The sequence below is a fragment of the Crinia signifera genome, chromosome 8 (assembly GCF_055691185.1).
Source record: "Crinia signifera chromosome 8, ASM5569118v1, whole genome shotgun sequence".
Taxonomy (NCBI): domain Eukaryota; kingdom Metazoa; phylum Chordata; class Amphibia; order Anura; family Myobatrachidae; genus Crinia; species Crinia signifera.
The window spans coordinates 144015769-144041065 of record NC_139224.1 but is presented as its reverse complement, the minus strand read 5'-3'; the positions used below and the strand labels follow the sequence as shown (position 1 = coordinate 144041065).

Below are 25297 nucleotides of genomic sequence, written 5' to 3'. Positions count from 1 at the left end.
TACTGGCTGCATTGGGCAAAGCTTTATTACACAAATAGGAAGTTTTAGCAGACAACGCTGTCCATTTAAAAAAAACACGATAAAAGTGCTAATTCATCCTGATGACATTAAAACAATAGAATACAAGGAAACTCTGTGGCGACCAAGACTGGTATCACACGGGACTGTAAGAACATGGCAGCCGATGTGTGAATGGTGGGTGTGACATCTGTACATTCCAAAGTAGAGGTTTCTGAAAGTACGTACAGAAACGATCCCAAAGAGTCTCTGATCGAGGTCTGTGTGCAGACTAATACTGGATGCTGTTTATGGCCAGTTCTGTGAGAAATCCAAGCACCTGTATCAGGTAGTCTTTGCTGAAAAACTGCAAGAGGAGAGAAAGAAAACACACAAAAGTTAAAACCCAAGGAATTCAACATTGAGTGTGAGAGCACATCATTCTTTAAAGTTAGTCAGACAGGTCTTTAACCCTGAGTGCCCCATTTCATGCAACATTTTTTTATTTGAATTTATATAACAAATGTGAGCGACGCTGGCATTTTTTTGTGGATATTTTGCACATCTCACAGATGTTGGCATTTAAAGGATTAAATCTCCACGTGGGTGTCCCCATACCTGCTCTCAGCGCTCTCACAGGAAGCCCAACTTGTAAGCTGCTCTTTAAGCTAGAAAGCGAATACTGTCATGTCCCACGAAGTATGTGTCTTTATATGCTGTTCAGTTACTGTCATGTTATTATTGCAAAGCTTTGCATTCTTGTGAAAATTGTCCTTCCTTGTTCCTGTAGGGCTCTGATGTCATTAGCCCTGCCTTCTTCCCATCTCTATCTCATTGTATGTCTGCCATCTTAACCTTCAGTTGATTCCTGTTGAGCTCTGGCAAATTATTATCTTTTCACCTACTGTTTTTTGTGCATTATTACAAGAATATCAGCTTGAAATAAACCCTCATCTGGATTCTTCACACATGCCTCTTCAGTTGAGTTGACACTGTCTGACAAAGTCTCCTGGTGTAAGTACTGGTTCACTATAGACATACACAGATGAACTGTCTTAAAGGCCTTACATTTACAGCCTGGTTATTGAGTCAGAAAAGTGAAAAGATAGTTTATAAACTGCCAGATATACCAGCAAGCCAGCTGCAGCTTCTGCAGATACAAAGAAAGTAACTAGTTTGCCTGCAGTGTGAGGAGAAATCATCAGTGTTTTGCAGCCACACAGACAGCTACATCACACAGATTCTTCTAGCAAACTACTGTACAAACTTACTCCAGTGTTATTCAGCTAAATTCTTCCTGTGTGCTATCACGGCTGAAGGGAACACTGTGCAGCCTGTTCAAGATGAACACTATCTACAATCACAACAAGAAGAAGTTATGGATCTCAACTTACAGTCTAAACGCCCTGTTAAGCCTACATTGAAGGTTAAAGAGAATCTTGAAGGTAGGAAACATGAACTTTCTGCCCATATCCTAAACTTATGGCAAAAACTACAAAGTCACATGTCCACCATCTCTCAGCATGATTGTGATGTCTCACCACTAGAGGGAGCCCTAGGTCAGCTTTGTTCAGTATATGAACTTTACACAGTGAAATGTCAAGAATATGTTCATGTTTTGAAAACGCTTAATACTCATGATGCATTAAAAGAATTGCAAGGCTTCAATCATCTCAATTTGGATCGAGACAGTTTAGTATGTGAAGTTAAGTGTAAGACAGCAGCCAGAATCGCACAATTATTGGAAACATCATCACGCATTTCTGTGTCCACCAGGCATTCAAAGCGATCATCTAAGTCACGAAGTTCAAAATATTCCATGCTAAGTGAACAACTTGTAAAGGCACATGCCGAAGTAGAAACTGCTAAAATACAAGCCGACTTTGCAAAAAGAAAGGCAGAAATGCAAGCTGAAATGGAAGCCAGAGCAGCACGCGAAAAGGCTGAGATGGAAGCCAGAGCAGCGCATGAAAAGGCTGAAATGGAAGCCAGAGCAGCACGGGAAAAGGCTGAAATGGAAGCTAAAGCAGCGCAGGAAAAGGCAGAAATAGAAGCTCCGGAGAAACAATGTGAACATGCTACAGCAATGGCACGTTTAAAGATTTTAGAACAAGCTGCCAGTGTAAGTGAAAGAGACAGCATCAATTTAAGTGAAGTGGATGCAGAGGATCCTCTTAAGCGCACAAGAGACTACGTCCTAAGCCAGAACAGTGAACCCCCGATTGCTGAAAACATTCCTAACAGGGCACAACAAAGGGACTCAGATCATTTTTCAACAAACCATGTCCAAGGTCAGTACAATACACACACCACAGTGCACCAAGGTCCAATGCCTCAAGAAGCTCCATATACAAATGTATGGTCGCAAACCAATATGCCAGTAAGTCACCAGATCCCTGGTAACCACACAGTTTCATATGCAGCGAGACCTCTGGACTTTAAACCAGCTCCTAGGCTGAATGCCTATGCACCCCCATATCTCCCTATGTCTCTTACCCAGAACACTATAAACAATACGAACAACCAAACTCAGCAGCCAGCATTATCTTGCCCAAAGTCAGAGAAAACAGACATGTCAGACTTCGCAAGATACATGGTTCGCCGTGAACTTATTAAGACTGGCCTCACTAAGTTTGATGATCAGCCTGAGAACTACAGAGGTTGGAAATGTGCCTTCAGGACCGCAATTAGTGACCTTGGCATTACTGCTGCTGAAGAACTAGATCTGCTGGTTACATGGCTTGGCCCACAGTCCACAGAACGTGTCAAGCGACTCAGATCTGTCCACATCGCTAATCCTGCGGCAGGCCTCATTGCTGCCTGGGAAAGGCTAGAAAGGAGCTTTGGAAGTCCTGAAGCCATAGAGAATGCTTTGTTCAAACGGCTGCAGAATTTCCCAAAAATATCCGGCAAGGACAATGAGAAATTTCAAGAGCTCAGTGACCTACTCTTTGAACTCCTGCTGGCCAAGGCTGATACTCACTTACCCGGCCTCAGTTACTTGGACACAGCTCATGGGGTAAACCCAATAGTTTTCAAGCTGCCGTACGGAATTCAAGAAAGGTGGACTACACTTGGGTCAAGATACAAAAGGGAAAATCAAGTCTCCTTTCCCCCATTTTCCTACTTCTGTGAGTTTGTCAAGAACATTGCAGAATCCAAGAATGACCCAAGCTTCTTCTATAGTGAGCCAAATCATCCTGGTTCGCTTTCCCCCAAGTATGATAGCCCACGTTCTAACTACAAGAACCATAGGGCGTCAGTGTCAGTGAATAAGACAGAAATCCTTTCCACACCAACATCAGCTCCTGACCAGAGCAACCAAGGTGAGGAGATCGAAAACCCTAATCGTTTGTGTCCCATACATAAGAAGCCACACCCCCTCAAGAAATGCATTGGCTTCAGAAAGAAACCACTCCAGGAACGCCTGGAACTTCTAAAGAAGTTTGGGGTATGTTACAGATGTTGTGCTTCCACTGAACATTTTGCTAAGGACTGTAAAACTGCTATTAAATGCACAGAATGTGACTGTGAGGACCACGTGCAGGCACTTCACCCATCTCAACTGAATCCTACACCACCCGCACATCTCCCTCCTATGCCAAGGCATGGCGGGGAGATTACAGATCAAACGGCAGGTCCCGCTACTATATCCTCTTCATGCACTAAAGTTTGTGGGGAAGGTCTTTGTGACAAATCTTGTGCAAAGATATGTCTAGTCAATGTATACCCCAAGGGACAGCCAGAGAAGACTCTAAAGGTTTACACCATCTTGGATGACCAGAGCAATCAGTCACTCGCAAGTCCAGAACTCTTTGATCTGTTAAAATTAGAAGGAGATATTTATCCTTACACTTTGGGTACCTGTAGTGGAATTACGGAGGAATCTGGAAGAAGAGCCAGTGGACTGGTTGTAGCATCTCTCAAAGACAATCTTGAGATACCCTTACCCACACTTGTCGAGTGTAACCAGATACCATCCAACAGAGAAGAGATTCCCACACCAGAGGTCGCTCTTCATCACATTCACCTAAGGCCTATATCCAATGAAATACCAAACCTCGACGAGAATGCAAAGATCTTACTTCTACTCGGTAGAGACATTCTCCAAGTACATAAGGTGCGTCAACATATAAATGGACCAAATAATGCTCCGTTTGCCCAACGCCTTGATCTAGGTTGGGTTATCATAGGCAATGTCTGTATGGACAAAATGAAGCCGCCTACCAAGATTTCCTCATTTAAGACAAACCTCTTGCCAAATGGTCGCAGCACTCACTTTCAGCCATGCCCACATCATTACTGGGCGAAAGAGAAGCTGGATAGCAGTAAATTACAGCATGATCATCACAATAATACGAACATAGTCCTGTCTCGGGATGACAGTCTTGGACTTACAGTTTTCAATTCAACAAGTGAGGATAACAAGTTAGCATATGCAAGAGAAGACAAAGAATTTCTCAAGATATTGGACAAAGATTTCACTCAAGATGATTCCAACAGCTGGGTAACACCTTTACCCTTCCGCCTGCCAAGAGTGAAACTACCAAACAATCTACAACAAACAGTTGCAGACCCTGAACATGCAGAGGAGTTTCTCATTCAGTGTTTACAACAAGAAGTATACTGTCAAGAAATTGATAAGATCACAAAGGGAGCCACTCTATCCGAGAACAGTGCACTCTTTGAACTGAACCCAGGAATGGATTGTCACAAATTGCTAAGAGTGGATGGTCGTATAGCAAAATCCAATAAGACTGGAGCTGCTTTAATTCCTTCTGAAATCTTAGACCACAATGACATCTACAGGCGTCAGTGGAAACAGGTTCAACACCTGTCCAATGTGTTTTGGTATCCCTGGAAGACAGAGTATCTTACACATGCTTCAAAGTCGTCATAAATGGCAGATGTCGAAACCCAACCTCCAGATCGGTGACTTCGTTCTCTTAAAAGGACAAAGAGGCCCATCGCAATGACTGGCCAATGGGACTTATCACCAAGGTTATCCCAAGCGACGATGGAAAGACTCGTAAAGTGGAAGTCAAAGTCACCAAAGGAGGTTCTGTCCCAGTTTTCTTCCGTCCAATTAGTGAATTAGTGCTTCTTCTCCCAAAGGAAGATGTCACATAAAGACGAACTTGGCTACTAGATTCAGCTAATCATAGGAAGAAATTTACTACAAACTTCCAGCTATCATACCATCGACACCTAATTATTTGGATTACAGTGTGGGTTGGTGGAAGTGTTTGCAAGTTGCGACTTCCCCAATCCGAAGATGGGTTTGACACTTGGGACTTCAGTCACAAGATTTAGACTAAATGTTTTCTTATAATTATCTGTTATTGTTGCAGGTTCTCTTTGTTTACAGGTCTCAAGATCAATTCTGCACTTCACCAAATGACTTTATTATGTTTGAATTATCGTGAAATCTAAAGATTTCAGACGGGGAGTGTCATGTCCCACGAAGTATGTGTCTTTATATGCTGTTCAGTTACTGTCATGTTATTATTGCAAAGCTTTGCATTCTTGTGAAAATTGTCCTTCCTTGTTCCTGTAGGGCTCTGATGTCATTAGCCCTGCCTTCTTCCCATCTCTATCTCATTGTATGTCTGCCATCTTAACCTTCAGTTGATTCCTGTTGAGCTCTGGCAAATTATCTTTTCACCTACTGTTTTTGTGCATTATTACAAGAATATCAGCTTGAAATAAACCCTCATCTGGATTCTTCACACATGCCTCTTCAGTTGAGTTGACACTGTCTGACAAAGTCTCCTGGTGTAAGTACTGGTTCACTATAGACATACACAGATGAACTGTCTTAAAGGCCTTACATTTACAGCCTGGTTATTGAGTCAGAAAAAATACATTTATTATAGGTCTATAGTGAGCTATTGTCAGCTCTATAAACAGGATACATATGGATCACCGGTGATCAGGATGCCGGCATTCCAAAGGAGGGAAAGTCGACGGGGATCAGGCAAGCATATTTACCCTCCCTTCTAGAAGCCTAACCAATCTTACCGCTGCCTAAGTCACTCCCCACTAGTGCCTAAATCTAACCCACCTCAGCATTTGTCATTATTTGAGCAATTGTCATAATAAGCAATTCATCTATTAAGCAGGCAGGAGTTAAACTGCCTGCAAGTACATGCCCCAAAAGCAGAACATGCTGGAAAACAATGGTTGACAGGGAACTGTTGGAATAGAGCAGCAAGTATCCAGTCCACAACCTATCCACAAGTGTATAACAGATGGGGCTCAGGACTAGCACAGAGATTGGACGGTGCACAACGGGATAAAGGGATTTTTGTAAGAACTTACCGTTCGAATCCCTTTCTCTGATATGGTCCTGGTGACACAGCTCAACACTGGGATGTAGGAGGGTCCGAAGGAGCCAGGCACCTATCCTAAAGTTTTAGAGGGTAGGCTCCTCCCCTACTGCATCCCTGGACTCTTCAGTTCAATCTTTCAAAGCCACTGGAATACATAACTCAGTACAAACGCCTGCACATATTATATGCACATTTTATAACAGAAAACTGTTAACTTTTAACCATTTTAACATGAACATCATGAAACTTCTGGCATACTTACTGAGCGTAAGGGAGGGATCGCTGTGTCACCAGGACCATATCAGAGAAAGGGATTCGAACGGTAAGTTCTTACAAAAATCCCTTTTTCTCTTTCAATGGTCCTGGTGACACAGCTCAACACTGGGACGTTCCAGAGCCGGTCCTTTGGGAGGGTACGCTCAGGTCTGCAGCTCTCAGCACTGCTCGCCCGAATGATGCGTCCTCCGACGCGAACTCATGGAATCTATAGAATTTGGCAAATGTGTGAACAGATGACCAAGTGGCAGCTCTGCAAACCTGCTCAGCTGTGGCCCCATGTCGAACCGCCCAAGAGGTGGCAACTGACCTGGTGGTATGCGCATTTATTTTGGCCGGTACTGGTCTACCCACTTTGGTGTATGCAAAGGCTATCACAGACCGCAACCACCTAGCAATAGTCTGCTTAGATGCAGGCCAACCAATTTTGTGTACGTCATACAATACCAACAATGTGTCAGTCTTCCTGACACTCTTCACTCTGTCCACATATATGCGTAAGGCACGCACAACATCCAAAGTTCTCAACTTGTCCCTTTTCTTAGAACCCTCTGGGGGTTGAAACACAGGTAGAACTATCTCCTGATTTAAATGGAAGGTAGATACCACCTTCGGTAAAAACTGAGGCACTGTTCTTAAAACAGCCCTGTCATCATGAAAAATTAAGAAGGGAGATTTACATGACAAAGCTCCCAATTCTGAAACTCTTTTAGCAGATGCTACTGCTAACAAAAACACTAGCTTCCACGTGAGAAACTTAAAGTCAGCCGACCTTAAAGGTTCAAAAGGTGCCTTTTGAAGGCATTCCAAAACCAGTGATAGATCCCAAGGTGCTACTGGTTGCTTGTATGGAGGTTTCAACCTGGATACTCCTTGTAAAAAGGTTTGAATTTCCGGCAAAATGGCTATCTTTTTCTGGAAATAGATGGACAAGGCCGAAATCTGCACCTTCAGTGACTGAAGGCTTAGGCCCGATGAAAAACCATCTTGTAAAAATTCCATCATTCTAGATAGCTTAAAATGAGATGTATGAGCCTTTCTTCTCTCACACCATCGAATGTAAGTCTTCCAGACTCTATAATAATTTGCCGAAGATACAGCTTTTCTGGCTTTTATCATCGTCTGTACTACTGCCTCAGAAAACCCTTTTCTTTTCAAAATGGTGGTTTCAATAGCCAGGCCGTCAAAATCAATCGATCTGAATCCAGGTGATTGAATGGGCCTTGTCTTAGAAGGTCTGGTCTCAGAGGTAGACGCCATGAGTCCACAGACAACCTCTGAAGCCTCGAGTACCAGGATCTCCTTGGCCAATCTGGGGCCACTAAGATCACTGGAACCTTCTGCCCCTGTATTTTCTTCAGAAGTCTCGGTAACATTGGTACTGGTGGGAATGCATAAAGGAGATCTCCCTGCCAGTGAATAGTCATGGCATCCACTGCCTCCGCTAGTGGATCCCTTGTTCTGGCATAGAACCTGGGCACTTGACGGTTGATCCTGGATGCCATCAGGTCCACATCCGGAGTTCCCCACATCGAAGTGATTTGTTGAAACACCTGAGGGTGTAAGCTCCATTCCCCTTCCTTGAGCTCCTCCCTGCTCAGGAAGTCGGCTTCTATATTCTCTATTCCTGGGATGAATATAGCCGATACAGCTGGAACATTCTGTTCCGCCCATAGGAAGATTCTGGATACCTCCCACATGGCCAATCTGCTGCGTGTACCTCCCTGGTGATTCAGATACGCCACAGCTGTGGCATTGTCGGTCTGAATCCTCAAAGGGAGGTTCTGTAACCTGTCTCCCGCCAAGGAAATCACTTTCCAGACAGCTCTCAGCTCCAAGATGTTGATTGGTAACGCTGATTCCTCTGCCGTCCACAGGCCCTGAAGCCTGAGATCCAGGACTATTGCCCCCCAGCCCCTGAGACTGGCGTCGGTAGTTACTATCAACCAGTCCCAGGTCTGTAATGACCGACCCCACTGAAGGGAATCTACTTCTGTCCACCATTTCAATGATTCTCGGGTGTCCGAAGACAGCACTATCATCTCGGATTTCATGGTCAAAGTGTTTCCTGACCAAGCTGACAAAATGTTCCATTGGAACCTCCGAGAGTGGAACCTGGCAAATTGAAGCGTCTCGAATGACGCCACCATCTTCCCCAGGAGCTTGAGGCACCTCCATACTGAAATGCTCTGAGCCCTGAGAATCTCCTGGACTAGGGTGACCAGATCCCTGGCCTTTACCTCCGGGAGGAATACCCGATGAAGATGGGTGTCCAGTATGACTCCCAAGAATTGGAGCCTTTGTGACGGTACCAACTGAGATTTTTGCAAATTTAAAATCCAGCCGTGAGCCTGCAAAAAACTGATGGCCTCTGCCAAGTGACTCTGCAGCATGGCTGCTGACTCTGCTTTGAACAGGAGATCGTCCAAATAGGGTATTACTGTGATTCCCCTGAGCCTCAGCACCGCCGCCATCACTGACATTATCTTTGTGAATACCCTTGGCGCGGTTGCTAGCCCAAAGGGTAACGCCCGGAATTGTAAATGCAGGTCTCCTATGGCAAACCTCAACAAGGTCTGATGCTCCGGGTGTATAGGGACGTGCAAATATGCGTCCTGGACATCCATGGACGCCAAAAATTCTCCCTGGTCCAGACTCAGGAGTACTGACCGTAGGGACTCCATTTTGAAATGGTCTACCCATAAATGAACATTTAGGGATTTCAAATTTAGTATTGGTCTGAAAGACCCGTCTGGTTTGGGCACCAGGAACAGCGTGGAGTAAAAGCCTTTCTTCCACTCTGCCCTGGGGACTGGTGTAACCACCCCTTTTTCCAAAAGGGAGTGAGCTGCTCTCACAAGAGCTGTACGCAGCCGTGCCTCCTTTGGTAAGGATGTGGGGATGAACCTCTTCGGAGGCGGCCCTCTGCAAGGGATTTTGTAACCCTGTGTTATAATATCTAACACCCAGGCATCCTGGCCTAGAGAAGCCCAAACGTCCCTGAAGAGTGTGAGACGCCCCCCCACTTTTGTCACTGTCGGGCGAAGCCCCTGACAGTCATGCAGAGGGTTTATCCTCTCCTTTTGTGGCAGGCTTCTTGTGAAAAGAGCCAAATTTTGACTTTTGTGTCTTGCCTCTAGAGGACTGAAACCTTCCCCTGAAAGACTGTCCTCGAAAGGACGCCCCACCTCTAGGGGAGGGCCGAAAGGACGGCTTAAAAGCAGAAAATCTGGACGTCTGCTTTGCTGAGGAGGCCGGCAGGAATGTACTTTTGCCGCCCGTGGCCTGTTTTATAATCTCCTCTAATTCGGTACCAAAGAGTACCTTTCCTTTGAAGGCTAATGTTTCCAGAGCCTTCTTGGACTCATTGTCTGCTTCCCAGGCTTTAAGCCAAAGCACTCTCCTGGCATTAATGGAGACTGTGGACACTCTGGTTGCCATTTTAATAGCTTCCTCCTCTGCTTCCACTGCATATTCTGCCGCTGCCTTAATCTTTTCTGCAAGCAGTAATGCTCCAGGGTCAGCCTGCAGCATGGTGCATAATTCACCAGCCCACTCTATCATGGCCTTAGAGACCCAGGCTGAAGCAATAAGGGGCCGTAAGGTAAACCCCACCCCTTCAAAGATAGCTTTGAGGTTTCCCTCCAGCTTTTTATCCACAGAATCTTTAAAAGCTGCACCGCCCTGTACTGGCAATACAGTAGCCTTGGACAAACGTGCCACTGAAGCGTCCACAACTGGGACCTTTTCCCAGAGCTCCGCATGAGACTCTGGCATGGGGTACAGACTAAGGAATCGCTTAGGCATCTGAAGCCTCTTATCAGGAGTTTTCCAAGCCCCTTCTAACAATTCCTGTAACCCCTCATCTGAAGGAAAAGTAACAGCCTCCTTCCGCTGTCGCTTAAAAACACCTTTAACAGGAGTCTTATCCTCCACAGACAGCTTTAAAGCCTGCTTCACAGCTACAATGAGATCCTCTATACCAGCAGCAGAGTTCTCTTCCAAATCATCACCCTGATCCCAGGGGATGTCAGTATACTCTCCTTCCTCTTCATCTACCACAGTAGTTAAAGCATAAGACCTTCTAGGGGTCCCTGCCACATCATCCATTTTGTCCAGCATTTCACTGAACCTGTTGATCCCTTTAGCAGTATCCTGCATCACCTGAATCAGTGCAGGATCTGCCTGGGTAAGAGGCAAGGAGCCGGACGACTGCTGAGATGATGGCATAGGTCTCTGTGATTCTACCAGCCCATCACTCTGCCTGTCCAAAAGCTGCACCAAAGCGTTTACTGACCTGCCTAGGGCCCTGGCCCACGCAGGTTCCATCTGCTCTGCCCTATGGGGTTCACTGCCCATGGGTCTCACATCAGCGCAAGTAATACATAAGCCCCCCTTGGCCATCTGCTCAGGGACAAACTTTTGTGTGCAAACATTGCACGCGCTCAGTGCACTGAGGGCTCCCTCCCCCAAAACCACAGCCTGATGCTCAGACATGATGCAAGTGATAAATGTATATCTATCAGTATACACAGTGCAAACAATGTACAAGCGTTTATACAGAGGCAATGCACCCAGTCACTTATCTGTCTGTTGGTTTCAACTGCGGGGAAGCGATGCCCAGGAAATCCAAGTCACTCTGCCAGGATCAGTAAGCCAGCTCAGCTCCGCTGCAAGCGTTCTGAAAGGCGCCAAAGTCAGAGTGAAGGAAGAGACCACAGGTCCCTGCTGCTGCGGGGTCCGTGACCTTTTGGCGCCAACCACCCCCAGCCAGCCGCTCCTTAGGTAGGATTTCCTAGTTCCAGTGTCTCCCCCTCAACTGGGGATCACTTGGAACATGCCTGTCACAACGCTGCTGTCCTCTCATCTAGGAGCTCAGCATGTAAGCTCCGCATAAAATGGCCGCCGCCATCACGGAGCGCCTGTCCCCCATGATCCCCACCTAAATGTGGAGCCGGTTTCAGGGTACTCCGGAGCCCAGGCAGCCTTTTAGAAAAGGCTATAAGCGCTGCACAGGGAGACCAGACAGTGTCTCCCCTGTGCACAGTGAGCTGACAGGACGCGCTTCTGTCAGCTCCTGCTGCGCTAGCAGTGTGAGGATTCACTATGAGAATCCTCACACTGTGCCTACCTAGCTAGGGTGAAAGTTAATAACACAATAAAAATCCCCTAACTACTCTAATTCTTCGGCTGCTCCTGCAGCCCTTTAGAATAGCACCCACTCCAGTGGGCACCTAACACGAACTGAAGAGTCCAGGGATGCAGTAGGGGAGGAGCCTACCCTCTAAAACTTTAGGATAGGTGCCTGGCTCCTTCGGACCCTCCTACATCCCAGTGTTGAGCTGTGTCACCAGGACCATTGAAAGAGAAACAGTAATTAAGTTGACCCTATTAGGATCGACAACTGAAATAGGCTAAGGTCAACCGAGTCGGAAGGTTGACAGAAGCATTAGGTCAACAATAATAAGGTTGACGTTTCACTTTTTTTTTGAGCCAACATGTACCCACAAGCGGTATTTCATGCGCAACCATCCACTATGCGTGTTGGGGGAATAAAATAGTGTGCCGAGCACAGCGAGGCCCAAAGCATGGCAAGCGCAGCGCACACAATGAAAACATGAGTAGCAGTTCAGCGGTCCCTGAATATTCTAAAGATTTAGTAAAGAACCAGATATTACAAAAAGGAACATATCAGTACAGTCAGATATGGACATATGTTTTAGGCGTAAATAAAGAACATTAAAATAAAAAAAAAAAATATATAAAAAAATTCTGTTCTAAAAAGTAAGAAAGACAGCAGAGTCAGAGACAGCACCCAATGCGTTTAGGCATTGGGCTTCATCAAGGGGTAGCTGGGATCTGTAGTGCACCATTAAAGAACAAATCTATCACATCTGTTATTAAACTATTATTAACCCCCACACCAAATACACCAGGGGTGTGGGGAATAGCCTGCATTAGGGTGGTGGTCTCCAGAGTTTCCTCAATATCCCTACCTAGAGAGCTTTGGTACTGGCTTGTATGGAATGAAACAGACTAGCTCTAGATCAGGCACGTTATTATTTTGAACAATGTCTGACATTAGCTTCCTTAGTTGTTCCAGAAAAATGCCGTTCTGCAGGCAAGCACTGGACAAATGCATCAATACACCCTATTAGATGGACAAGGCATGCAAAAGTGCCCTGATAGGATGGGCTGCAAGACATAAGAGCTAACCACTATACCACTGGCATAGCAAGTGTTCCTACAGCGGAAAGAAGGATGGGCTCCAATAACCGATAATGTCACAATATGCAGTTTGGGTAAGGCTTGGCTGCTATGGTGGTCAGGGTTAATATTAGTGCAGCCATTGTGGATGTACATATGCTGATTGCCAACATGATGGGTGCCAACATTCTGCAGCGGACATATACCCAGGCGCTTCGTAGCTTTTACATTTCCAGATGTTTTTATTAGTAGCAGTAGATATCGGCATTAATATCAAGGCCAATAGACCATGAAATACCTATTTAAAAAGGTCTATGGTATACAAATGCTCAGCAAAAATAGAACTGCACCTGCTGAAAGCCACCAATGCTCATACGACGTGAACAAGCTCTTTGTGGCGAACTGAGCACGTCATCCCGCTGTACCGCCGGCGCCACAGACATGACACAAACCGAGGGAATCCACCCTCATACTGAGCATAAGCGCATACAACAGCATGAACGCACTGAACATCATATGTACTCTCTAGGGTCTTAATTTTTTTTTTTATTTTGTTGTGGCTACGGGCTGCCATGAATATTTGTTGCTATCCATGCTAGGATCACAAAATATACATTGGGGCAGATGTATTAAGCCTTAACACAGGGGTTCCTAAACTTTTTTGAATCACGGCGCCCTAGAGCATCAAATTATATTCAAGGCACCCCTAGGCCAAATGCTTCTTATTGAGAAATTCAGAAAAAAAATTATTGAATGAAGTGCATTGTGTTTATACGTCACAGTAATCTGCTGAGGGACAGGATTTACTTCTGTTTGTGCACATATATTATGATTGGCAGCCACAAGCACTGGTTTTGCCTGGTACATTGACCATAAATAATATGAATTGATCCTGGTCCACCAACCCAAGGCACCCCTGCAAGTGTCCTGAGACACCCCAGGGTGCCTAAGCACACAGTTTGGGAACCACTGCCTTAACAAGAGATAATCGCAAGGGTGATAAAGAGATAAACGTCCAGCCAATCACCTGGTAACTGCCATGTTACAGGCTGGGTTTGAAAAAAGTCAGTAAGGAGCTGATTGGCTGGACGTTTATCTCTCTTCGTCAACCTTGCATTTATCTCTTGTTAAGGCTTAATCTGCCCCATTGATACATACTTACAGGGCTTTGCTCATCAAAATCAGTGACAGACTTTTGAAGATGATCAATGTGCACAAAAACGCACACGTATGTTCACTTAGACACCATTACACGGATATAAATCATAGCGGATGCTAGCACTGTCCATCAACAACATTCCTGCTGCTCCAGTTCACCATAATCCTATCATATTGCTCCAGTAAGAATTACTAATCTAACATTTATATGGTCTCCTATAGGCAACACCAACCTAAGGTAAATTCTCCACTGCACAGAGGCGAACATAAAACTTTGATGTTCTCCCAGGTAATTTTGTAGGAGCATTGGCTGGACGTTTATCTCTCCTTATCACCCTCGCATTTATCTCTTGTTAAGGCTTAAAGGCCCCCATACACTAGGGCGACTTGTCCTTAGGACAAGTCGCCCCCGACTTCCCCCTGAGCTTCCCCGGCTGCTCCCCGGGGGAGCTTGATTAGATTGGCACTTGATGTGCCATTTTTTACATGTGATAAATCGTCTCGATTTATCACATGTAAAAAACCCGGGGAGCAGGGGGGGGGGGGGGGGGCGCGCTAAGAGGTTAGAGCTGGTGGGAGCAGGGGGGCTGGGGACGCTGCGGGGGACAGCGTCTGTGCGGCGAGAAGGTAGAGGGAGCAGGGGGGGCTGGAGACGCTGCGGGGGACACAGGCTGCATAGAGCCGGGCAGGGGGAGCCGGCCGGGAGCTGTCAGTAATGAATTAAAAAAAAAGCCCATACAATAAATGGGCGGCCTGTGATTGGCTGAGCGCTCTCTCAGCCAGTCAGCAATTGGCTGAGAGAGCGCTCAGCAGCCAATCACAGGCTGCCCATTCATTGTATGGGCTTTTTTTTTTATTCATTACTGACACTCTGACAGCTCCCGGCCGGCTCCCCCTGCCCGGCTCTATGCAGCCTGTGTCCCCCGCAGCGTCTCCAGCCCCCCCCTGCTCCCTCTACCTTCTCGCCGCACAGACGCTGTCCCCCGCAGCGTCCCCAGCCCCCCCTGCTCCCTCCACCGCCCCACTAGGTCCCAAGTTGGGTGGTCGGACGTGCAGCAGGTCCGACCACCCGACGCAGATCCGATGCGCACGGGACCGCGCATCGGATCTGAGGGGACATCAAAACTAGCCGATTTTGGTCCGATTTCGGCCAGATCCGACTGATCTGGCTGAAATCTGACCAAAATCGGCTAGTGTATGGGGGCCTTAATACATCTGCCCCAATGTCTTTAGAATGGTTTGTGTCATTTTTGTTTTGTGCATCACGGACGGTGTAATGGTTAGCATTACTATGTCACAGCACTGAGGTCATGGGTTCGATTCCCACCATGGCTCTAACTGTGCTGAGTTTGTATATTCTCCCTGTGCTTGCGTGGGTTTTCTCTGGGTACTCCGGTTTCCTCCCGCAATCAAAAAATATACTGGTAGATCAATTGGCTTCCAATGTGTGTGCGTGTACATGTGGTAGGGAATATAGACTAAGCTCCACTGGGGCAGGGACTGATGTGAATGTTCAACTACACTCTGTAAAGTGCTGCGGAATTTGTATGCGTTATATAGATAACTGGTAGTAAATACATATTTTGTGTGTTTTGAATGCAGGTCATAATTTCTATTTCTTAAAACGCTGAAGGAAAAGTTACGTTTTATTTAATACATATTTTCAGAGAGCCCCCAACAAAGTCTCTCTCTTTGCCTATAGTTTTCAGTCTGACTCTAGGGAGCACCGGCAACTATTTAAAATATACCCAATTAAGGGGTTAATATCAGTTGGCCATATAACAAAATAGTCTATAAACTTATTTTCCATCATTAATAAATGGATGAGGGAAGGATGAAGTGCAGAATCAATTCCCTGTTTTTCCAAAGCTCACACAATCCAGATGTTAAAAAAAAAAAAAAAAAATCCAGAACTTCCTGGACTGCTGTGGATCGGAATGATGTTTGGGGGAAGAAATCAATATGGGGTGAGGCTCTATAACACAACATATGAACATTACATATTTGGGGCTTGGTCTCTTACAATTATAATATTTTATCCTATTCTGTGTGCATGGTACACTGCATTATTGCCAGATATACTTATTTATCACTTTGAATTCCAAGGGCAAAGAATAAAAGGGAAGAAAAATGGACTCACCGCTGATTCAGTCGCATTCAGTATGCAGCTGCTAATTAGGGGTACTTGGCCCCTATATTTAGAGACCACAGAAAAACGAAATAAGCAGCGCTTTTGACTAACATTTAAAACCAAAATTAAATTTGGTACTTGTGTACTAGCACGGCACTCATCGCATTGCAGACCATAAGGCATACGATGGTATGCGATGTTACCCGATGGCAGACGATGTTATACAATTTTAAATTGTATACCATCGCATTGTATGCCATTATATTGCATATACAATGGTATGCGATTTAAAAGTGTATAAGCACCCTAATGGGTTTTTCAATGTTAAGTGGCCCCTATAAGATAACGAACAGTGATGGGTGCTTAATATGTTAAAAGCACCCCCACTATCAACCCGAGCGCAGCGAGCCCGCGATGGGTGCCGGTACGCATCCTCCGACTTTTTCATACCCCCACTATCCACACCGGCGTGGAGTTGATTTTATATAGTGTGGAGAGCGCAGCGAGCCCGAAGCGTGGTGAGTGCAGGGAGCCCCGCGAGGGGACGCGGAATACATGTAAAGTAATACGCGTCCGCTCGCCACGCTTCGGGCTCGGTGCGCTCGCCACACTATATAAAATCAACTCCACGCCGACGTGGATAGTGGGGGTACGAAAAGGTCGGAGGACGCGTACCGCCGCCGCTCGCCATGCTTCGGGTTGGCGTTCATAGTGGGGATGGCGTAGGGGTGCATTTAACATTGTAAGCCCCCATTAGGGTGCTTATGCAATAAAAAAAATCGTATTGGGGGCTCATACAATTTATAATCGCATCGGGTGTATGGCATGTGATGCGATTATATGTCGTACGACTTAATATCGTGGGCGCCGTGATAATACACAAGTACCTTAAATTCAATGAATTATTACAGTAGCAATTTTATACACAATAAATCTATATACGGGCCAGTACTAAATAAATATAGTAGTGCACAGTAATGGATCTTAAATTTACTAGCAATTTTTTAGCGGAATGAGTGGGAAAACTCCTTGTATAACGCTCTCACTGTTCATTTGATTAAAATGTAGTTTCCACACTTATGTAAAGTAGACTTGTAAGCTGTTAAATACAATAAAATGTCCGTTTTAGATTTCGCTGTATCTTATTTGGTGCCAAACTTTTCCATAATAGTAAGCAATTTGGGATCCTGGCTTAATATTTATGCAGCATAAAAAGTTTTTTCATTTATTATATTTAACAGCTTACAAGTCTACTTTACATAATTGTGAAAACTACATCTTTATCAATTGAACTGAGAGTTTAACAAGTAGATTTCCCACTCCTTGTTCCGCTAAAAAATCCCTAGCAAATATAAGATCCATAACTGTGCACTACTATTGATCATTTATGCCGAGCTAGAATTTTCATATTATATTGTATTTCAATATTTATTTAGTACTGGCCGGTATATATTGTGTATAAAATTGCTACTGTAATAATTCATTGAATTTAATTTTGGTTTCAAATAAAACAGTTACAACCAAAAGCGCTGCTTATTTCGTTTTTCTGTTTTAAGGAATAAAAGGGGCCTACACATGGGGAGATGTTGACGAGCGATCTGAGCAATGTAGATCACTCAGCACACAGTGATGTGTCGGCACTGTGTGCTGAGCAATTTTGTCAGGGCAAGTGTTCTCCGGTGAGAACACTGGTCCCGACCAATTAATATCCAGCATGCTGGATAATAATCGCCAGGCGATAGCGACATGCGGGGGATGTGCATCGCTGTGGCCCCTACACAAGGAGTAATGTAGTGGCATTTTCTAAGTGATCTAGTGAAATTGTTTAGAAAACGCCCCTAAATCGCTACGTGTGTAGGCCCAATTAGTTTAATCACGGGTATCAGTCTGTTGTCATTGTTGATCTTTGAATGTGTATGCGCGAGATACATCACTGGACAGATTGATAAATAACACTCAAATCAACAATAAACCAGGACGAAGAGAACACGATTAAGACTACTCACCTTTGTTTTGCCGTCACAGTGTGCTGCAGCCACTGCTGTGGTCACCTTCACCAGCTGTGTTACTGATAAGTAGATTTTAAAGTGTCTGAAGAAATGGGAATATAGACAATTAAATAAATTGTCCATCTCATCAACTGTTACTTCATCCAGAGATTTGTGAATATTATTCCACAACGTCTTGAAGTCCTCTTGGTGGATGGAGTAAGAAATGTCCATGCGTGGCTCAACTGGCACAGAAAACAAAAACTCTGTGGCGTGCATATGCCCGTGTACTTCATACCCAGTCCATATGGCGGTCAGCCACATAAGCTCCCGAGAACTTATAGTCAGTTTGCCGAAGCAGCAGTCGAAGCTCCTTTGGAACCAGGTGCCTACGACGGCTGTCAGCGTCTCTGCCCCGTTAATAAGAAATAGTGGTAGACATGTGAAAGTCTCTGGCAACACTTCCAAAACATCATCAGCTGCGTACGTCCCACAGAACCAACCTGTCCACACAATCCGGTCTTCTGCACCCGCCTTGGAGAATTGGGGTTTGGATGAAATCTGTGAGTTGTGGGAAGAAATAAAGAAAAACATTTATTATAATCCTGTTTTGTAAGTGAACCGCATCTGAAACCAGTGCGACTGTGTACAGCTACCTGCATTGGCAATTCTAGGCTTGGAGGACAGACTGCTGCAAAACTATTATTTTGAAAATGAATGCACATAACACAGAAGTTAGGTGATAAACATTGCTAAGGCCTAACTTTATATTGTCGCAATTATTTTTTGGGGGCGCGTTTTAAATCTCTTTATTGAAAGGAAGATGCAATACTTAGGGGGATATTCAATGCAGGGTCACAACTGTTGGGCTGGCCTGACAGTCGTGACCCTGTCCTGTTCTTGGCCAACTCTACTCTGATTTGGCAGACGGGATTCAATGTCCGGCCTGCCGAGTGCCAAGAAGGGGGCTTGGCCGCGAGAGATGCAGCTGGAAATCATTGAGCTGCGGCCAGGAGCTTGTCAATTCCCGGCATAGCAAAACTAATGCAAAGCATCCAGGGATGTGTAGTTCACTAACATCTGGAGGGCCGGTGTTGCCCAGCCCTGCTCTAGAGTCTCTGGCAATTACCAGAGCCAGATGTGCACACAATGAGCCATGGGGTACATACCAGCATTATACACATGTGCAGCAGTATATACTGCTGAAAATTCGCTGAGTTTTAATAAAAGACGTGCAGAAAAGGTCGCCAGGTGAGGCACTGCCTCACCTACCATAGACTTTATACTCCAGAGTTTTCACTATAAAAATTAGCATAATAAAAATAAGATTTTTTTATATATATATTCTTTGTATTTTTGACATACTTTATAAATTCAAACCGCCGGCGTATCCGTTAGTATACCAGGAAAGGCTGTGCCTCACCCCACCGCATGCCACTGCCATATATGAAGAGAATGCCTTCTGCCTTATTGTATCTTGAACATATCGCTGAACTAGAGGGTAGATATTGCATGGAGAAGCAACCAGATGCCTGTACCATCTTGTTAAACGTTTATATTGTGTCTCCATAACTAGTACACAGGATGATCTAGAGAAGATGTTCTGCCAATTATCTTCTGGGTGTGTGGGGATTAATGGGGCATACACACAGGGAGAATTGAGCAAGAGAAAATGTTCTGAGCAATTTAGTGTGAGAGATTTTCCCCCAGTCTAGAAGAGGAATGCCCAACCTGTGGCCCTCCAGATGTTGTGAAACTACACATCCCAGCATGTCTTACCATAGTATTAGTATTCCCTAACAGCAAAACTGTGGCAAGGCATGATGGTACTTGTAGTTTCACAACAGCTGGAGGGCCGCAGGACATGACTGGTCTAGACGGTCCTGCTGGAGGTGTGCTGAGCGATGCTAGAATACTCAGCACACAGCGATAGGTCAGCGACGTGTACCGAGCGATCTGTGAGTGCCAGTGTTCTTCGGGGAGAACACTGGCCCTGACCTATTCATATCAAGCATGCTGGAAATTAATCGCGGGGCGATAGAGACACGAGGGGGCAGCGCATCGCTATGGCCCCTACACAAAGAGCAATGTACGGCATTTTCTAAGCGATCTAATGAGACCACTTTGAAAATACCCCGCAGTTCTCCTATACACACGGATTTGCGATGAGTGATTTAGTATGGGAGATTTGTGTTAAGCAAAAAATAAAAATGAATTTACATAATGGGTTAGTATTACAGGAGTGAGGGTGACGAAGACCACTAAATTGCTTCTTAAACATGGGCAATTTTCAGTCTCTTGAGATATATACTGCAGGCAGGAATGATCGAGAATGGCGATAGTGACGCAAATCGCCATTGGGCATACACACTGAGCGATTTGTGCTTTATTTCAGACCTGCAGATCTTCTCACCTGAATAAGTATTGCGAGTGGATCGCTGTCCTTCCCTTTAAGTCCAGGTAAAGAAGAAAATATGGCTTTTAGGTTCATCTCTGATCCTACTTCAACAGCAAAACCCTTCTGCTTCTCAGCGACTATGTGAGCAGACAGATGTCTGGAGTAGTCTCTCAGTTTGGTGTATGAGAACTTATACATCGGCGTCACGCTGTACAGGTTCCATTGTTTGTGGAGCAGCAGAGCAGCCTTTGTTGGGTCAAGTGTCTCCTGAAATTACAATACATTTACAGATCATATTGCAGAACTTACAGAGGTGTTGTATGTGAAGTGGGGGGCGTGGCATAGGTCGACTGGGTTTAAATAGTTGTCAGGGTAATAAGGTCGACACGGAAATGGTCAACAAGTATGTTTTTTAGTTTTAATTTTGTTGGTTAAACCACGCGACCCCAATTAGTGTACGGCTTTACTCGCCATGCATCAATTATAGTCCACGTGGATGGTAGAGGATGAAAGTTCAATGAAAAAAAATAAGTACACACCATCATGTGATGACCATTTGAACTATCGACTTAATGCATGTATGACCTATCACCTGGATTCCAAGGTAAGGCAGAAACAAGGTAAAGATATGTGAATAGGTTGTTAATATTTTTGGTACTTGTGTATTTTGACGGCGCCCATCGCATACCATAAGGCATGCGATGGTATATTGTACAATGGCATACAATTTTAAAATTGTATGCCATTGTATATGGCATACAATGCCATGCGATGCGATTAAACATTGTATAAGCACCCTAATGGGTGCTTACAATGTTAAATGCACCCCCACTATAACGTGAACCCGAAGCGTGGCGAGCGCAGCGAGCCCCGCAAGGGGACGCGGACACCCGTGAAGGTATCCGCGTCCCCTCGCCACACTTTCTATTCTCAACTCTACGCCGACGTGGATAGTGGGGGTATGAAAAGGTCGGAGGACGCGTACCACCGCCGCCCCTCGCGGGCTCGCTGCGCTTGCCACGCTTCGGGTTCACGTTTATAGTGTGGGGGGGGGGGGGGGGGGGGGCGCGTGGGGGTGCATTTAACATTGTAAGCACCCTTTAGGGTGCTTATACAATCTTTCATCGCATAGGGGGCAAAAATCGCGTTACATCGCATGCCATCGGGTGCATGGCATGCGAAGAAAACATCGCGCAATGGACATCGGGGGCGCCACCAAAATACACAAGTACCATATTTTTTTGTCAGTGACCTTTCCTGTCAAATGGCTAATGGAATCTACTTTCCATACTGCTGGCTTACACTTAACGGTCACAAGTTGTGCTCTGTGAACACATAACTAGGACGTTTACAGCAAGGGGGGCCCTCAAGATTTCAGTACTCGCCTACCTGGACCCTTTCCTAACAATCACCCACTTCCAAACTCTGTTGCCACCATCCACTGCATAAGGCCAGCAGAGAGTCCGTGACAGGCTACACATCAGCACACATTCATTGTTCTGACAAATGAAAGTTAACTTGTGAAAGAGTGGGATTTAAAGGGTTAATACAGCCAAGCACTCAACCTCTCAGGCCAGTAATTTGTTTAGTTAAAATTGTATTAAGACCGGCTCTTTCTGAGTGTGGAGTTTTAAGTCAGTGCTCGCAAAGCTGTCTGGTCGATCATCAGTGTTGAGGAATTCCGGAAAAGTGGGGCATTTTCTGGCCCATTAACACATCCAGGAGCTTAGTCATATGGCGTACAGCCCTGACTTGGCCACCTGCAACTTCTTCATGATCCCCAAATCAAATGCAAGATGCGTGGGAATTGTTGAGTCACAAGTGGAGACCTTCATCCAGCATATAGAAGACATATCTGCTATGGACCGGCCAAGCGGCTTCACCAAGCAGTTTTAACACATGCAACGTTCCCCTTATTTTGTAAATAAAGTTTTTTGTGCATCTGGAAATTTATCGCATGGACCTCAAAGGATATCTTTAAGACTAAGGTGGCCGATCCTGGGATTAGGCATTTTTTAATCCCGATTTCTGGGATTGAAAAAAAAAAAAAAATGCCCGGGTTTGGCATCCCTATTTATAGACCCAGTCAAGAAAATAATTACAATTACAGGGAGAGCCCTGGACACGCATTTATTTGCACAGGTAACTCCCAGAAAACACTGTCCCCCTAATTTAAGCCCTTAATTTAGTAAGCAGATAAAACAATACAAGATTAAATAACTAATACAGTGGTTCCCAAACTGTGCGCCTCGGGACACTTGCAGGGGTGCCTCGGGTTGGTCGTCCAGGACCAATTCAAATTATTTATGATAAATTATTTCTGGACAAAACCAGTGCTGGTGGCTGCCAATCATAAAATGTGTACAATCCGAACCAAATCCTGCCCTTCACAACATAACTGAACCTAAGAAGCACATATAAACACAATCTACTTAATTTGATATATATTTTTTGGGGTCTAGGGGTGCGGTGGGAAAACTCTGATACTCTACCACACACTGCGGCGGTCTCTCCCATAGGAGAAGTCACTGGCAATCCATTCTTGAGCCCCCCCGGGACGGTCCTTTTGCATGAGTTCCCAGTCAAGCCTGCCAGCTCAGAAGCAATCCGAGAGATTGCTTGTGCAGCTGGCGCGATGTGCATCGGATCTGCTCTCATTCGCCTGCGATTGATCACTGCAATCGCAGAAGACGAAATAGCAGGTATATGGTCTTAAGACCATGATATAGCACTTCCGATGAGGCCTTTGAAGCTCGTCTGTTCCCCCTAAAGGTGACAATGTACTGCTTTTAGGTTATTTGCATTTGAATTTAGGTCACAGAACATGCACAGACTTTACATTTATCTATCGACCTCAATCCATGTATGCACTCACATGTGTTCATACTGTTTTGTTCACTACATTACTGTACAATCTATACAGAAAATCCATACAGAACAGAGATCCAGAACAGCCAGCGACTGCAATAGATTTGCAAAGTATAGTGGAAACTCAGAAGGACATACCTCCAGAGGAGTGCTCCGTGGGATCTTCCGCTTGGACAGGAGGCGGACTGAGGACCGTCTTCGAGCAGAAGATAAGCTTCCATGAGGATATCTAGAGGTCTGATGGCGACTGCTTGCTCGGGATGACCTATACCTGGGGGTTGAGCCCCCATCACTAGGTGTTTGCATAGCCTGTGAAAAAGGGGGAAAACACATTATAGATTATCAATAGTTAATAATATAGTGCTTCATAGGGAAATTTCAGCCATTCACGTCAGTTTCTGACCATGTAGTGCTTAAGGCCCCCAAACACTATTCTGAGGAATTTATTTCTACATAGTCTACATTACTGGACAGAATATATAAAAAGTACAAACAAAAGCGTATAATTGAAAACAAACAAAAAACTATTTTACAGATTCCATTTATTGCCGGCATTAAGAATATGCAGTACCGTGAAAAATACCCTCTACAGGTGGCCACTTGTTTTCTATTGATGTAATGTGCATTCTTGTATGTAGTTTATAACTGTATTTATTATATATATACACTTATTACTTGTAACCGCAACAATAAATGCATCAGTTTGCCTATTGAAATTTAGTGTGTGACTTGTAACCGCAACAATAAATGCATCAGTTTGCCTATTGAAATTTAGTGTGTGACTTATAAGAAAAATGGCCTTTATTGTTGGTACAATAGCCGGTGAAGTTTGCTTATTGTGGGGACTTTGAGGTTATTGTTTTGTGGGTGTGTCCGACAGTCAGGAGGACAGCTGCTGCCATTACTGAAACCACTAAGGTTTAATATTTTAGCACCAGACTTATATTTTTTAAACCAAATTTACCTAGATGTTTTTCCAAAACATAAGTTTCTACTCGTGGGGAACATATAAAAAGGTGTTACTTGCAAAGTACCTTTCCTATTTATTCACATAAGGTCCCAAAAGCCTTCTGGACCCACACAGAATAAAAGCGGATGGCAAGCATGTAGTCCAGTGATGGGTAACCTTGACACTCCAACTGTTGTTGAAGTACACATCCCAGCATGCCCAAATAGCAAAACTGTAGCAGAGCATGCTGGGATGTGTAGTTCAACAACAGCTGGAGTGTCAAGGTTAGCCATCACTGGTCTAGTTCCAGAAGTCATGGTGTCTGCAACTGGGCTAATCGTGAGAAATGTAGACCAGGCATGTCCAAACTATGGCCCTCCAGCTGTTGTTAAACTACAAGTCCCATATGTAGTTTCACAATAGCTGGAGGGCCACAGTTTGGACATGCCTGGTGTATACCAAAAAAAAAAAAAATACAAAAAAAAAAAAAAAATCAATCACATTATTACACTTTTATTCCGCAAATGGGTCAAGAAAAATAAATAAAATTATTATATATATATATATATATATATATATATATATATATATATATATATATATATACATACATACATACATACACACACACACACACACACACACACTGAACATTTCGATTGTCCCGTTTGCTATTTTTATGCTCCCCCTGGCCTTTCAGGTCATATGGAATATCCCGTCAGCCGGAACATTTACTAAAGAGTGTATAATTCCAACTGGGTGTATACTGGCACCGCACTGTGGGTGCCTGATAGTACGCTTTAGGGTTAAATATAGGGAGCAACACTCACAGCAATGCAACAAAGCGCAGCCCGGAGCCGGATACCCCGGGCACGGTAGAAGCATTGATGCCCGCACAGGTCTTCCCGCTCCCTACTCCGTAGCAGCCGCAGCCATCATCATCGTTGTAGCCTCCTCCATTTTGGCGGTTCTGGTTTTCAAATTCCATCCCAC

General features: G+C 44.8%; 1 protein-coding gene across 1 annotated transcript; it reads right to left on the bottom strand.

Moving 5' to 3' along the window:
* CENPL (centromere protein L) lies at positions 1–25297 on the bottom strand. The gene is made up of 5 exons (XM_083157302.1): positions 25135–25297; positions 23494–23664; positions 20503–20754; positions 18108–18650; positions 1–364 (listed from the first exon to the last, which is right to left on the bottom strand). The coding sequence occupies exons 2-5, from the start codon at positions 23659–23661 to the stop codon at positions 290–292; spliced, it is 1038 nt and encodes a 345-aa protein (XP_083013428.1). The 5' UTR covers positions 23662–23664; positions 25135–25297; the 3' UTR covers positions 1–289.

Coding starts and splice junctions, on each gene's coding strand:
- CENPL (XM_083157302.1), bottom strand. CDS start 23,661: ATGCAAACACCTAGTGATGGGGGCTCAACCCCCAGGTATAGGTCATCC. Junction 20,755..23,493: donor CACGGAGCACTCCTCTGGAG/GTATGTCCTTCT, acceptor TTGTAATTTCAG/GAGACACTTGACCCAACAAA. Junction 18,651..20,502: donor CACTCGCAATACTTATTCAG/GTGAGAAGATCT, acceptor CACAACTCACAG/ATTTCATCCAAACCCCAATT.